The 14,087-nt window shown below is 43.1% G+C and overlaps 1 protein-coding gene across 2 annotated transcripts; it reads right to left on the reverse strand.

The window, feature by feature from the left end:
* Window positions 1-428: 428 nt before the first annotated feature.
* Window positions 429-4,868, reverse strand: LOC107552723 (C-C motif chemokine 25-like). Of its 2 annotated transcripts, none has more exons than XM_016234692.1 (5): window positions 4,790-4,868; window positions 4,103-4,184; window positions 3,045-3,162; window positions 2,591-2,702; window positions 429-1,806 (listed from the first exon to the last, which is right to left on the reverse strand). In XM_016234692.1, the coding sequence occupies exons 2-5, from the start codon at window positions 4,164-4,166 to the stop codon at window positions 1,792-1,794; spliced, it is 309 nt and encodes a 102-aa protein (XP_016090178.1). In that variant the 5' UTR covers window positions 4,167-4,184; window positions 4,790-4,868; the 3' UTR covers window positions 429-1,791. The 2 variants fall into 2 exon arrangements, with proteins under 2 accessions (XP_016090178.1, XP_016090179.1); XM_016234693.1 differs by having other exon boundaries at window positions 4,103-4,181; window positions 4,790-4,846.
* Window positions 4,869-14,087: the final 9,219 nt, after the last annotated feature.

Below are 14,087 nucleotides of genomic sequence, written 5' to 3' on the forward strand. Positions count from 1 at the left end.
AAGTAAATTTAACAGTCTGTTTCACAAGAGCCATAGGCTATAATTCTCTGGCTTTTTATTGACCCTGTTTTATTGCGCGACAGCTCTTCTGTTTCACAGGAAAGTGAAAGTAGGTTACAACACAGTGAAAACTATATTAAATTTAATCTGAAATGGATTAAGACTGTCAGATTTGTTTACTACTGTCATGTGTCTTAAAACATGTAACTGCAAGATACTATAGTCTGCAATCAAAATTCTGAGATCTTTGTATGAACTCAAAAAATCTCATCAAATTCTTCTAAAATCAACTAGTCTACATAAATTTTATAGCTCCATACTTTCAGTATGACAACTATTGACTTATTTGTGTCTTATCGTCTAATAGGGATTGTAGCAGAAACCTCTGATACATGCATGCATCACTTAAAAAGAATAAATCCAGTTACTTTCAAAACATTTTATTTTTGATATACAAGAAAATATCTGCAGTGTATAGAACCCAAAGAGCTTATGATCCGGTTTCAAAACAGCCGAAAGATAAAATGCGCATCACTTCCTCTATAAAGATACATTCTCACTGGATCAAGTGTGAACATTAAAGTAAAAAAACAGTAGTTCCACTTAAATTAAAGAAGAAGAAGAAAAAAACTTTACCAAACATATCAAAAAATGGAAAATATGCATTTATGAAAAGAGATCTATGAATATTCATTCTATCAATAGCTATAAAATAATCACTTGTGAAGCTCACTGCATTAAGCAAAATAACAAATCGTAATTTACAATGCATTATAATATCATACAAACTCAAAAATCACTTGGCGGTGCATCAGCAGTATAATAAACTCATAAGGAAATAGAAGGATTATCTGCTTTGCTTGCAAAACCTTCCCACCCACATTTACGACTAATAATATTTTTATCACACTGACTGTTTATTGATACTGTGGGGCAAAAGCGGTAAATCAAAGTGAAAGTTGATAATACAGTAGCTTAATACGACCCTCAAGGTAACACTATACACATGAGCTCTGTTCCAAAACCTAGTGAGCTGCCTAGTCAGTATGTTCAAGCAGCATTGCATGCATTGCAATATAGCGGACAAAGCAGAAGAAATTTAAATGTACATTTTATTAAATACTGAAAAAGAAAGCAATTTAAATGTATTGTAATTTAAATGCGGATTACATGAAGAACACTAGTTAATTGAGCACTGATTGATTACTATGCAGTCACTTTTTACTTCGTAGGCGCTTTTTTGGGTAATTTTGTGCTTGTGTGAGGAGACTAAAATACACCCGAGATTATAGTTTAAACGAGTACAAAGACATTTTTATCGCTCATAACTTTCGAGAGAAAAGTTCAGACACTGGACAAGGATAAATCTTTGTAGTGCACATGCGCCAAGCGCCCTCATTTACGCACGTTATCCAATAAAGGCTGTGTTCGGTTGTGCGCATGCACTAAACCGAAGAATACTTTTGGGCTTTTTAAGCAGGCAGCTCGCAAGGTTTTACACAGAGCTTGGAAGTGATGACAACAGCAGCACGTGGAGAGGGAAAATAATGGCCATCTCCCATTCGGAGCATTTAACCAGCAGTCCGTCAGTGAAGCGACAAAAGTCTGGAAACAGGAAATGCCACCTTATACCAGATAGAGCACAGGGCGGAACACAGGAAGTACTGAGAACATCAGCCAATCCATGCTGAAATGTGCGCTCGGAGAGCCAGAACTCAACGAAAGAACGTGATTGGCCGAGACACTCGAGCTGTTTTCCCTCTGGTCCTCTCTCGGCCGCAACTGGCTTGCTTAACCCCGTGAATTCTGTACATCAAAAAACAAAAATAAGTGATTTAATAACAGAGTCACGTTTAAAATAGCGTCTTTTGACAAAATTATTATTTTATAATGATCACACATGCCATGTTTATGGTTTAGCCCGGGGCTGTCCAAACTCGGTCCTGGAGGGCCGGTGTCCTGCAGAGTTTAGCTCCAACCCTAATTAAACACACCTGAACCAGCTAATCAAGCTCTTACTAGGCATAGAAACTTCCAGTCAGGTGTGCTGAGGCAAGTTGGAGCTAAACTCTGCAGGACACCGGCCCTCCAGGACCGAGTTTGGACAGCCCTGGTTTAGCCTATTATTAATAGATATTAAGGAAAACATTAAAATAAAATTCCTTTGTCACACTGCAGGCATGATCTGATATACGAGTATTTTTAATTAGATTTTATTTACATCTATTGTTTTCGTTTTAATTTTAGTTGTAGTTTTAGTACTTTTGTTATTTGTTTACTTTTTAATAAAGCTATTCACCAATTAGTATTTATTCGTTTTAGTTTAGTTTTAGTAGTACTTCAACTTGAACTAATTAAAAATATGAAATGTTGCTCTGACAACTAGTTGAAATAAAAATAGGTTTAACTGTTTACATATTTTAATTTATTTCAGTTAATGTTTATTTTTTATTTTGACTTTTTTTATTTTGAGATTATTTATGGGTTTAATTAATGATAATAAATATTTAAGTCAATAGTTGATTATAAATGCTTAAAATTCAATTAAAATAGTTAATAGTGAAATAGTTACATTTCAAAATATACACACCTTCTTCTTCATAAATGAGCTTTCTGTCAGTATGTCCACCCTCCGCATGAGTTCATGGACCCATTTATCTCTGGGGTTGGTGCACATCATACGGCCACGTTTCAGTGTGAAGCTGTGGGGAGACAATTGCATTAAACATTATTAATTATGAGGTTTAAAATAGGCAATCACAAAGACCGATCTCTCTCCTGCAGTTCACTGCAGTGCAATGCATTTTATTGCATCACTTCACTGTGTGTCACGTCACATGTCTAAACAATTTATGCACTCACTTCACTTACGGAAAAAATTAAGACCCAACCATACATGTACATACAGTATATACATAAATATGAGTAAACGAGGCTATAAAAAAATGAATACTGTACTGTTAATCCTTTTGATATTTCATTCAATGCAGATTTATTTATTTTCATATAGCCTTCATATTTACTAACATATATAAGTTTCTTACACAACAGCTGAGATGTTGCAGCCTCCGTCCTGCTCTTGTTTTCTGTAGCTGATCACTTTGTTCCTAACGGACGGTTTAATTTTCCTGACATACTGCAGACAGCAGTCCTCATACGAGCCTACAGACAGATACACGTGCACATCAGTGGCATAAAAAACACATCCATCAATGAATCATAACATAACTATTTTTTACAGGCAATTACAGATGGATGATTTTATGGATGAATGTCTCATAAAACCATAAATCGGGGCAAACAAGGAAGGGGTGGAAAGACAACACAGGTGCTTATTATATGAGAACTGCTAGCAGAGCCATTAGAAGTGAAACTGAATTCAATAACTAGTCAAAGTGCACACATATACTGCAGAGAAAACACAAAATGTTTAACGACTTCTTTTTAGAAATTAATTAGAGGAACATGATGAGGTGGACACACTGTATTCAGTACTTTTATAATTTTTTATTATTTCTTTGATATTTTCTCAATGAATTATTTGCGTTAGTTTTCAAAACTGAATAGGATAAATGGAAGTAATATAATCATTTATTTTTGTTCATTACTGTTTCCAAAAAGACACACTATCTTATATGCAATATGAAAAATTATGACAGATGCTGTAAAAATATACTTTAATATAATAATATATACCAAGGATAATTAAATATCATTGAAATAATATGCAAACAAATGGTATGGATGTGACAAAAACAGGAAATGTTTACCAAACTTGAGTGATTTTATTTAACATTTAAAATAATGCAATGTAACGTGAATTGCTGCACCATTAAATCAATTCTTTGGAATTAATTTGTCTCTTTAGAAATAATTTGAATAGGCAAAGTACACCCTTGACATTTGATTTTGAAATTTAAAAATGCATTCATTTGTTGTTTTTCTGAATCTCACATGTGCAAACTAAACGATGCTATATCAAAAATCAACTATTGTGCAATATGTTCCAGTATATTTTCTTAAACTTCAACATTGCAAAAGTGTTTTTGGTGTAAAAGAGCCTGATTGTTTGTAATACAATCATAACTTCTGTTTTTTTTACCTTGTGCCACTGTGAGGTAGAGGAATCCCAGGAGGACGATGAAGAAGAGGATGCTGAACCGCATGATTACCCAGTGTCTCTACTGTCAAAATGAGACAGAAAATCATGAACCGCTTCACCGGATACACTCACAAACACATGCCCACACAATAGATGCTCTCATGAGAGCCTCCATAAACCTTATCAGCACAGAAGGCGCGTTTTCCAACACACTTATCCTCATTTCTCCGGCCTTGACCCTATATCAGTAACATATTAAGAAAGCTCTTTGTGTTGTCAAAAAGCAGTTAAAATTACGACAGATGCTGTAAAAATATAATTTCCTCATCTCTGAACAAAACTGGCAACATGAAGACAAACCTACACATTTTATGAGAAGAAAACTATAAAGACAAAACTGAATGCAAGCTTTGTTCATGAACACATTAATCTTAATTTATCTTTAGTAAATCATTAATGAATATTGACCGGTGTTCGTATTTTTTCCCGGTCACTCCAGCGCATGCAGTAAAACTGCAATAATCACTATGTCAAATTTACTCGGAAACCCAACAGGTGAAGGTCGGCATTTCAAAGAAAAAACTAAAATGTTACCGTTTGGTATCATTAAAGAGTTTAGATTTGAAAGGATTACCGTTAAACATTAGATGCTGTAAAATGATGTTGTTTTCATATTAGACTGCTCACCTTGTTTGTCTAGAAAAGCGTAGATTCTTCCCAGTACCAGGATTCTGTGCAGGTTTCCCAGCTGCACTGACTTATAATGGACCCAACCCTGATATCTGAGCCAGGTGAAGCCACATCCCTCACGAGGAAATGATGGGACATCATGAGATCAACTTGCATGGTTGGTTAAATGAAAACCAAAAGCTGCATTGCATTTTTCAGTACTATTGAATAATGGTTAAAACAGTTCATTGTTTTGATAATGGAAAAATGTAAGTTGTCATGCACAGAAGAAAAATGCTGCAAAAACTAATTTCATTCAAAAATTGCTAGTAGATATCACAAATAATTATTAAGAAATGGCAAGTAATACACTGAATTAAACATTACATTTTGGAATAAATGTACATTAGGACATTTTGGACCTATTCCATTAATCTTTGTTTGATTTACAACCTCAAAAATTATTTTTTTTACAGTGTAGTGATTGTCAAGGCTATTTTGTTTCCAAAAAGAATGAAAAGTACAGCTGAAATGGACAACTGTAGTTCATGCATGATCTTCATGAGCCTTCAGAAGCCATATGATAGCTTTGTGTGAGGATCAGATAGAAATTTGAGTCATTATGCATGAAAATGTTTCATTACTCCAATTCAATCTGTCACAGTAATAATGCATGAAAATATGTATAAATTGCACACAGTATTAATCATTAGGAAGTGAATGCAAAAAATATTGAGTAGCTGTTTTGGGTTTTATCACATAAGCACAGGTCAAAACGTACCAGAATTTCTTAATTTTCCTGTGTAAGCCTCATATTAATGCACATTTTTGTTTGGCTTGCAAAGTGACTAATTTGATGATGATCATTCAGTTCTTGCCAGGTATTATATAAAGAAAAAAAAATCTGAAACACAATTATGGCACAAATTCGGGCCTTGCAGCGTTTTAAGAAATGTAAGCCAAGCGGAGGGCTGTTTAAACTTGACTCGTGTTGAATGAGACTTCTAGCATTTTGCAATTACACAAAAAAAAAACAAGTGACAGGAGAATGTGCATCAGATTTCAACCTCCAAAGAAACAAACATGCTTCAGCTTAAAAGCACAGATGTTATAGCATATCATGTTTCCTACCTTAAGAACCGTTTGGCGTGGCATCTCAATGAGCGACATTTTACTTTCTGATTGTCAGGTTGCTATTATGAAAGCTTTTTCGTTTTTTCTAAGCGTTGATTTCAATTTGAATATGGAAACTGTCAAAGAGTTTCACGGAAATTCATAGCATATGTAAATTCTACAGCTGAGGGTCTTTTCACCTTTATAAGTTACTTGATTTGCTGTTGCAATGCAATCAAAATGAATCTGGAGTAATTTTATGCATAAAAATTACCAGAAATATTATAAGTACATTCACAGACATTCCATCAGTTAACCTTTTTTTTCAGATTTCATTGCATAACCATAAGCCTTATGATAAGCCGTAAAACGGATAATAAAGAATGAGAACAAAAACAAGACTGTATGAATACATGATTGCTTTTAGTAACAGTACAAATAAGAGAAGCTAATCCTGAACTTGAGTCTTTTATATGTATCCGAGTCATATGTTGATTATTTTTGCCACTCTGACGGATTCAAGTTCATTTGTTAAACGGTTCACCAGAATTCCTTAGATTGATTTAACTCCTGAGTCTTTTGAATGATTCATCAAAAGAATCAATTCATAAGAGTCATTTGTCCGTGAATCGATCTACACAGGTCACGTCATCGGCCCGAACACGGCGAGGTATACATGTATTTCCGTTTGAACGTTTTTTTCTAGTATAATACAGTATTTTTACATTACTATAGTATACTGTCAGCAAATGCTCTTTTATCTTTCTGTATGACGTCATCATCCTCCATAACGCTCTGATGTTTACAGAATGACACCGTCATGAACTCTTGCGTCGCCAAGGTAACACTGTCAGGGGTGGTAAAGGAAGAGGAATCAGTTGCAGGGATAACAGATTTTATTGAGATTCAAAAACAAACAGGAACGAAGCCACTGTCTGAGAGGGTAATCTGGAGAGATTCCAACCAGGTCCGGGGAAGAGAAAGTCAGCTCAACAGCAGGTATCTAGGAAAAGGGTTTCAAGAGCAAATGGCCACAAGTAATAGTCCACGAACGAGACAGTCCAGCTCTCCAAATAATTCCAGGGGCCAGAGAATGGCGATGGTGGGAGGGAGAGGAACAGGGAATGCTGGGCAGCGAGGGGAAGGAGGCAGGAGGCAGACAGAATGGAGTCCAGCAGCCAGGGCAGACGGGGAGCTAGAGAGGGCAGAGGGGAAGGGAAAAAACAAAAACAAAACTAAACGGCTGGAGCGGAAACTAGGAACTAGAAAGAACTGGGCTAGATCAAAAGAAAAACCCTAATATCAAAAGTAAAATAAAAGCAAAGGAAACTAGGCAAGACAACACAGGAAACAGGATAACAGTCAACAGCGACAAGAGCCAGGTTAACTCAGCAGAGCAGAGATTTCGATCTGGCACAAGACAGAAAACAAGAGGGGAATATAATGATCAGAAACAGGTGTTACCCCTAATGAGATAAGGTAACGAGAGGGGCGGGGTAACAATAGACAATAGAGCACATGGTAAACATTTACCAACTGACGGCCATGTGCTCCAGACAGACCAGGACACAACATAAACAAACCCAAATCAGACCGGTGCCTTGACAGTGCCCCCACCTCCAGGAGCGACCCCGGACGCTCCAGGAACAGAGGAGGCCTGTCGGCGGTGGAAATCCTTGATCAAGGAGCAGTCCAAGATATCCCGAGACGGCACCCAGCACCTCTCCTCAGGACCGTACCCTTCCCAGTCCACAAAGTACTGGTATCCCCTACCACGCCTTCTGGCATCCAACAGCCTCCTAACAGAGAACACAGGGGAACCGTCAATGAGACGGGGGTGGGGGGGAAGGAGCAGACACACCTGGGTTCAAACGGGAAGAAATTACAGGCTTGCCACGAGACCCGTGAAAGACAGGGTAGACACGAGCAAAGACAGATGGGAGCCTGAGCCGCACTGCCGCCGGACTTACAACTTTAGTAATGCGTATGGCCCTAAGAACCTGGGTGCCAGCTTGCGTGTTGGCACCTTAAGGGGCGGGTCCTTAGTGAAAAGCCATACCCTCTGCCCACAAACCTACTTGGGTGCAGGAGTCCGACGACGATCGGCTGCCACCTTGGCACGTCTCCCCGCCCGAATGAGCGCCTTCCTGGCTCTTTCCCATGTGCGTCTGCACCTCTGGACAAAGGCCTGGGCAGAGGTGATCGTGGCATCAGGTTCCTGTGAAGCAAACAGAGGCTGATAACCAATAGAACTTTGAAAAGGGGACATACCAGTGGCCACCACAGGAAGTGTATTATGGGCATACTCTGCCCAGGTGAGCTGCTGGCTCCAGGAGGCGGGATCGTGTGATACCAGACAGCGGAGCATCCGCTCCAAATCCTGGTTGGCTTGCTCGGACTGCCCATTGGTCTGCAGATGAAATCCCGACGTCAGCGCTGGCGGGCAAAAGCCAACGTCCTCCGCACACCTGGCTGGCAGACCAGCCTAGAAGAATGACTCCACTTGGGGACTGAAGGACGCAACGGACCCGGAACAAACATCAGACCAGTTGGGCAACCTCCCGGGACCGCCACCCCCCGCAAGGCCTCCCTGACCCGCCTCTCAATACCCCAGGAAACAGCCGTCAGCACAACACCCTCTGCCGCCCCCTCCAGCCAGTGTCGCCACTCACCCAGTGCCAGCCTAACCACAAGCAGCTCATGATTCCCAACATCATAGCTCTGTTCTGCTGGGCTCAGGCGGTGTGAGAAGAATGCACACGGGTGCACCTTCCCACCAAGGGGGAAAAAATCAGCACAACACCCTCTGCCGCCCCCTCCAGCCAGTGTCGCCACTCACCCAGTGCCAGCCTAACCACAAGCAGCTCATGATTCCCAACATCATAGCTCTGTTCTGCTGGGCTCAGGCGGTGTGAGAAGAATGCACACGGGTGCACCTTCCCACCAAGGGGGAAAAAAATAAATAAATCGCTGAGAGAGGACCGCCCCAACCCCGACCTCAGAAGTGTCAACCTCCACAAACTGCAGATCAGGGTCTGGAACAGACAAGACAGGTGCAGACATGAAACATGATTTAAGTTTCATGAAAGCCCCCTGTGCCTGCTCCGTCCACCTGAAAGGAACACAAGTGGAGGTTAGAGCAGTTAAAGGAGCAGCAGTTTGACTGTAGTTCCGGATGAAACGCCTATAAAAATTAGCGAATCCCAGAAACCGCTGCAATGCTCTACGAGAGTCGGGGACTGGCCACTCTGAGACGGCCCTTACCTTGGCAGGATCTACCTTAACCCCCTCTGCCGAGATTATCTGTCCCAGGAACGGAACGGAGTCTGCATGGAATGTGCACTTCTCCGCCTTGACATACAGCTGGTTCTCAAGTAACCGCTGCAGCACCTGACGGACATGCTGAATGTGTACCTGCAATGATGAAGAAAAAATAGCTCTGTTCTGCTGGGCTCAGGCGGTGTGAGAAGAATGCACACGGGTGCACCTTCCCACCAAGGGGGAAAAAATAAATAAATCGCTGAGAGAGGACCGCCCCAACCCCGACCTCAGAAGTGTCAACCTCCACAATAAACTGCAGATCAGGGTCTGGAACAGACAAGACAGGTGCAGACATGAAACATGATTTAAGTTTCATGAAAGCCCCCTGTGCCTGCTCCGTCCACCTGAAAGGAACACAAGTGGAGGTTAGAGCAGTTAAAGGAGCAGCAGTTTGACTATAGTTCCGGATGAAACGCCTATAAAAATGAGCAAATCCCAGAAACCGCTGCAATGCTCTATGAGAGTCGGGGACTGGCCACTCTGAGACGGCCCTTACCTTGGCAAGATCTACCTTAACCCCCTCTGCCGAGATTATCTGTCCCAGGAACGGAACGGAGTCTGCATGGAATGTGCACTTCTCCGCCTTGACATACAGCTGGTTCTCAAGTAACCTCTGCAGCACCTGACGGTTTGACTAAAGTTCCGGATGAAACGCCTATAAAAATTAGCAAATCCCAGAAACCGCTGCAATGCTCTACGAGAGTCGGGGACTGGCCACTCTGAGACGACCCTTACCTTGGCAGGATCTACCTTAACCCCCTCTGCCGAGATGATCTGTCCCAGGAACGGAACGGAGTCTGCATGGAATGTGCACTTCTCCGCCTTGACATACAGCTGGTTCTCAAGTAACCGCTGCAGCACCTGACGGACATGCTGAATGTGTACCTGCAATGATGAAGAAAAAAAAATCAGAATGTCATCAAGGTACACGAAGACAAATCAATTGATCATGTCTCTAAGCACATTGTTAATCAGGGCCTGGAAGACAGCTGGGGCATTAGTAAGCCCAAAGGGCATCACCCGATATTCAAATTTCCCAGTAGGGGTGTTAAAAGCCGTCTTCCACTCATCTCCTTCCCTTATCCGAACCAAGTGGTAGGCATTGCGGAGGTCCAACTTAGTGAAGATGCGGGCTCCCTGCAGCAGCTCGGGGGCCAAGGACATCAATGGCAGGGGGTACCGATTCTTTACAGTGATGTCATTCAGCCCACGTTAATCGATGCAGGGGCGCAAGGAACAATCCTTCCCCACGAAGAACCCCGCACCTGCAGGAGAAGAGGAAGAACGGATGAGGCCAGCTGCCAATGACTCCTGGATATACTTATCCATGGCCTCCCTCTCCGGCGCTGAGAGAGAGTACAGGCGACCGCGAGGCGGAGAAGTGCCTGGGAGAAGGTCGATGGCACAGTCATAGGGTCTGTGAGGGGGGAGAGATGCCGCCCGAGACTTGCTAAAGACCCTCCGAAGATCGAGGTACTCCGCAGGAACACCGGTCAGATCCGCAGTCTGCTCCTCCTGAAACAAAGAACAAGAAACACCAGCAGATGAGGCAACACCCAGACAATTTGTGACAAAGCGCTCCATGCCAACACAGTTCTCAGCCCAACTAATGTGGGGGCTGTGTTTCACCAGCCACGGGTTCCCAAGCACAATAGGTGTGCTGGGAGACTTGAGGAGGTAAAACGCTACCTCCCCACTATGGTTACCGGAAACAGTTAAACTTACAGGGGAAGTGACGTGAGTAACTTGGGTGAGAATGGAGCTATTGAGGCCCCTGGCTGTGAGTCTCTCCTTGAGAGGGGTGGTAGGAATGCCCCAACAAGCATTGATGGCGTAGATTGATTCATGTCTCGACACAAAGTGCCAGATCCACCAGGTCATCAAATGAAGCCGGAAGGTCGTGGATAGCAATCTCGTCCTGAATCTCCGGGTTGAGCCCTTCTCTAAAAACATCCCAAAAGGCTGCTTCATTCCAACCACAAAGCACAGCCAGTGTCCTGAACAGAATAGAAAAGTCAGTGACTGACGACTCGCCCTGCCTCAGTCTGACCAGCTGACTGGCTGCCTCCTTGCCAGCGACTGAGCGATCAAACACCTTGATCATCTCCCGTCGAAATAGCTCAAATGTGGCACAGTATGGTGCTTCTTTCTCCCAGACTGTAGTTCCCCACTCTCAAGCCGTCCCAGTGAGTAGGGTAATAACAAATGCGACCTTAGCCGCTTCGGTAGCAAAGGTGGTGGGCTGCAGGGTAAATGTGATAGCACACTGGGACAGGAACGGGCAACAAGCCCTAGGATCCCCATCATAAGGTGGCGGAGTAGGCACTCTAGGTTCTGGAGCTGTCCGGGCAAGAACAGGAGCTGAAGCAGCAGCAAAGGCTGCAGCCCGAAGGCTATCCTGGTCCCGCATCAACTCCCTGACTTGGTTAGTGAGTTCAGTAACTTGAGAGGACATGACATCTACCTCTCTAGTAGTCTCCGTGAGCCGTGTGGCATGTTGGCCAAGCAGCACCCCCTGCTGGACGATGGCTACCCAGATCTGGTCCGACCCCGCTGATTCCATGCTGGCCGTGACTGACGACTCGCCCTGCCGCAGTCTGACCAGCTGACTGGCTGCCTCCTTGCCAGCGACTGAGCGATCAAACACCTTGATCATCTCCCGTCGAAATAGCTCAAATGTGGCACAGTATGGTGCTTCTTTCTCCCAGACTGTAGTTCCCCACTCTCAAGCCGTCCCAGTGAGTAGGGTAATAACAAATGCGACCTTAGCCGCTTCGGTAGCAAAGGTGGTGGGCTGCAGGGTAAACGTGATAGCACACTGGGACAGGAATGGCCGACAAGCCCTAGGATCCCCATCATAAGGTGGCGGAGTAGGCACTCTAGGTTCTGGAGCTGTCCGGGCAAGAACAGGAGCTGCGGTCTAGGAGGGAAGCCGTCCCAGTGAGTAGGGTAATAACAAATGCGACCTTAGCCGCTTCGGTAGCAAAGGTGGTGGGCTGCAGGGTAAATGTGATAGCACACTGGGACAGGAACGGGCAACAAGCCCTAGGATCCCCATCATAAGGCGGCAGAGTAGGCACTCTAGGTTCTGAAGCTGTCCGGGCAAGAACAGGAGCTGAAGCAGCGGCTAAAGGCTGCAGCCCGAAGGCTATACTGGTCCTGCATCAACACCCTGACTTGGTTAGTGAGTTCAGTAACTTGAGAGGACATGACATCTACCTCTCTAGTAGTTTCCGTGAGCCGTGGGGCATGTTGACCAAGCAGCACCCCCTGCTGGACGATGGCTACCCAGATCTGGTCCGACCCCGCTGATTCCATGCTGGCTAGATCGAACTGTCAGGGGTGGTAAAGGAAGAGGAATCAGTTGCAGGGATAACAAAGATTTTATTGAGACTCAAAAACAAACAGGAACGAAGCCACTGTCCGAGAGGGTAATCTGGAGAGATCCCAACCAGGTCCGGGGAAGAGAAAGTCAGCTCAACAGCAGGTATCTAGGAAAAGGGGTTTTCCAGAGCAAATGGCCACGAGTAACAGTCCACGAGCAACGAGACGGTCCAGCTCTCCAAATAATTCCAGGGGCCAGAGAATGGCGATGGTGGGAGGGAGAGGCAGAGGAACTCCAGGAGGGAGCAGGGAACGCTGGGCAGCGAGGGGAAGGAGGCAGGAGGCAGCCAGAAGGGAGGCCAGCAGCCAAGGCAGACGGGGGGCTGGAGAGGGCAGAGGGGAAGGGAAAAACGAAAACAAAACTAAACGGCTGGAGCTAAAACTAGGAACTAGATAGAACTGGGCTAGATCAAAAGAAAAACCCTAATATCAAAAGTAAAATAAAAGCAAAAGAAACTAGGAAAGACTAGGCTAGACAAAACAGAAAACCGGATAACAGTCAACAGCGACAAGAGCCAGGTTAACTCAGCAGAGCAGAAATTTCGATCTGGCACAGGACAGAAAACAAGAGGGGAATATAAGGGTGACTAATGATCAGAAACAGGTGTTATCCCTAACGAGATAAGGTAATGAGAGGGGCGGGGTAACAATAGACAATAGAGCACATGGCAAACATAATTACCAACTGACAGCCATGTGCTCCAGACAGACGGTGCCTTGACAAACACAGAATTCTAATTCTGATTTTGTAGAATCGCAAAAACATTATTTATTTTTTTTATTTTCACTTCGTAATACGTTATTTGATGGACTGGAGTGGTGTGGGTTACTTGTTGATTATTGTGATGTTTGCACTCTCATTCTGACGGCTCCCATTCACTGCAGAGGATCCACTGGTGAGCAATGCTACATTTATCCAAATCTGTCCCTAAAAGTTCCATATTAAAGCATGTTTTCACAGTTTAAATACTGGAACATGAGTGTTTTTAATTCATGTTTTATGATGATTATTCAGTTTTTGCCAGGTGTTTTATATATATATATATATATATATATATATATATATAAATACAAACCACACACACAATGAACCATAAATAGGCCTACACTGAATGTTGTTACCCTTAGATTATACAGATTCATATATGAAGACATTTGGCCTGCATAGTACCAAAAATAACTTAAGTGCAGAAAAACATCAGGGAGTCCATAGGATTAAAAAAGTGAAAAGATGAATTGGAGCATTTATTTCCCAAGCTTTTCTACATCTCAGGTTGTATCATGTTCTAACAGTGTTTTGAATCATATTTCAAACTCTTCTGTCACCAGAACATTAAATCATGTATTCTAAATGTGTTGCCCCTTTGGCCCATTGTTTCCATTTCAGAGTTGTCTTGAGACGCCAGAGCTTGATGTGGGAACGTGGGATCTGTAAGTGGCCATGTGATAGCATGGGTCACTGTTTATGATGTCTCATTTTTCTTCTGATCCATAGCAA

The sequence above is a fragment of the Sinocyclocheilus grahami genome, unplaced genomic scaffold, assembly GCF_001515645.1.
Source record: "Sinocyclocheilus grahami isolate Dianchi unplaced genomic scaffold, SAMN03320097.WGS_v1.1 scaffold456.1, whole genome shotgun sequence".
NCBI lineage: Eukaryota > Metazoa > Chordata > Actinopteri > Cypriniformes > Cyprinidae > Sinocyclocheilus > Sinocyclocheilus grahami.

Excerpts from the sequence above, each read along its gene's own strand:
- LOC107552723 (XM_016234692.1), bottom strand. The coding sequence starts at position 4,166 with ATGCGGTTCAGCATCCTCTTCTTCATCGTCCTCCTGGGATTCCTCTAC. Across the intron at positions 3,163-4,102 it reads CTACCTCACAGTGGCACAAG|GCTCGTATGAGGACTGCTGT; the intron begins GTAAAAAAAACA and ends ATCTGTCTGTAG. Across the intron at positions 2,703-3,044 it reads TGCAACATCTCAGCTGTTGT|CTTCACACTGAAACGTGGCC; the intron begins GTAAGAAACTTA and ends GTCTCCCCACAG.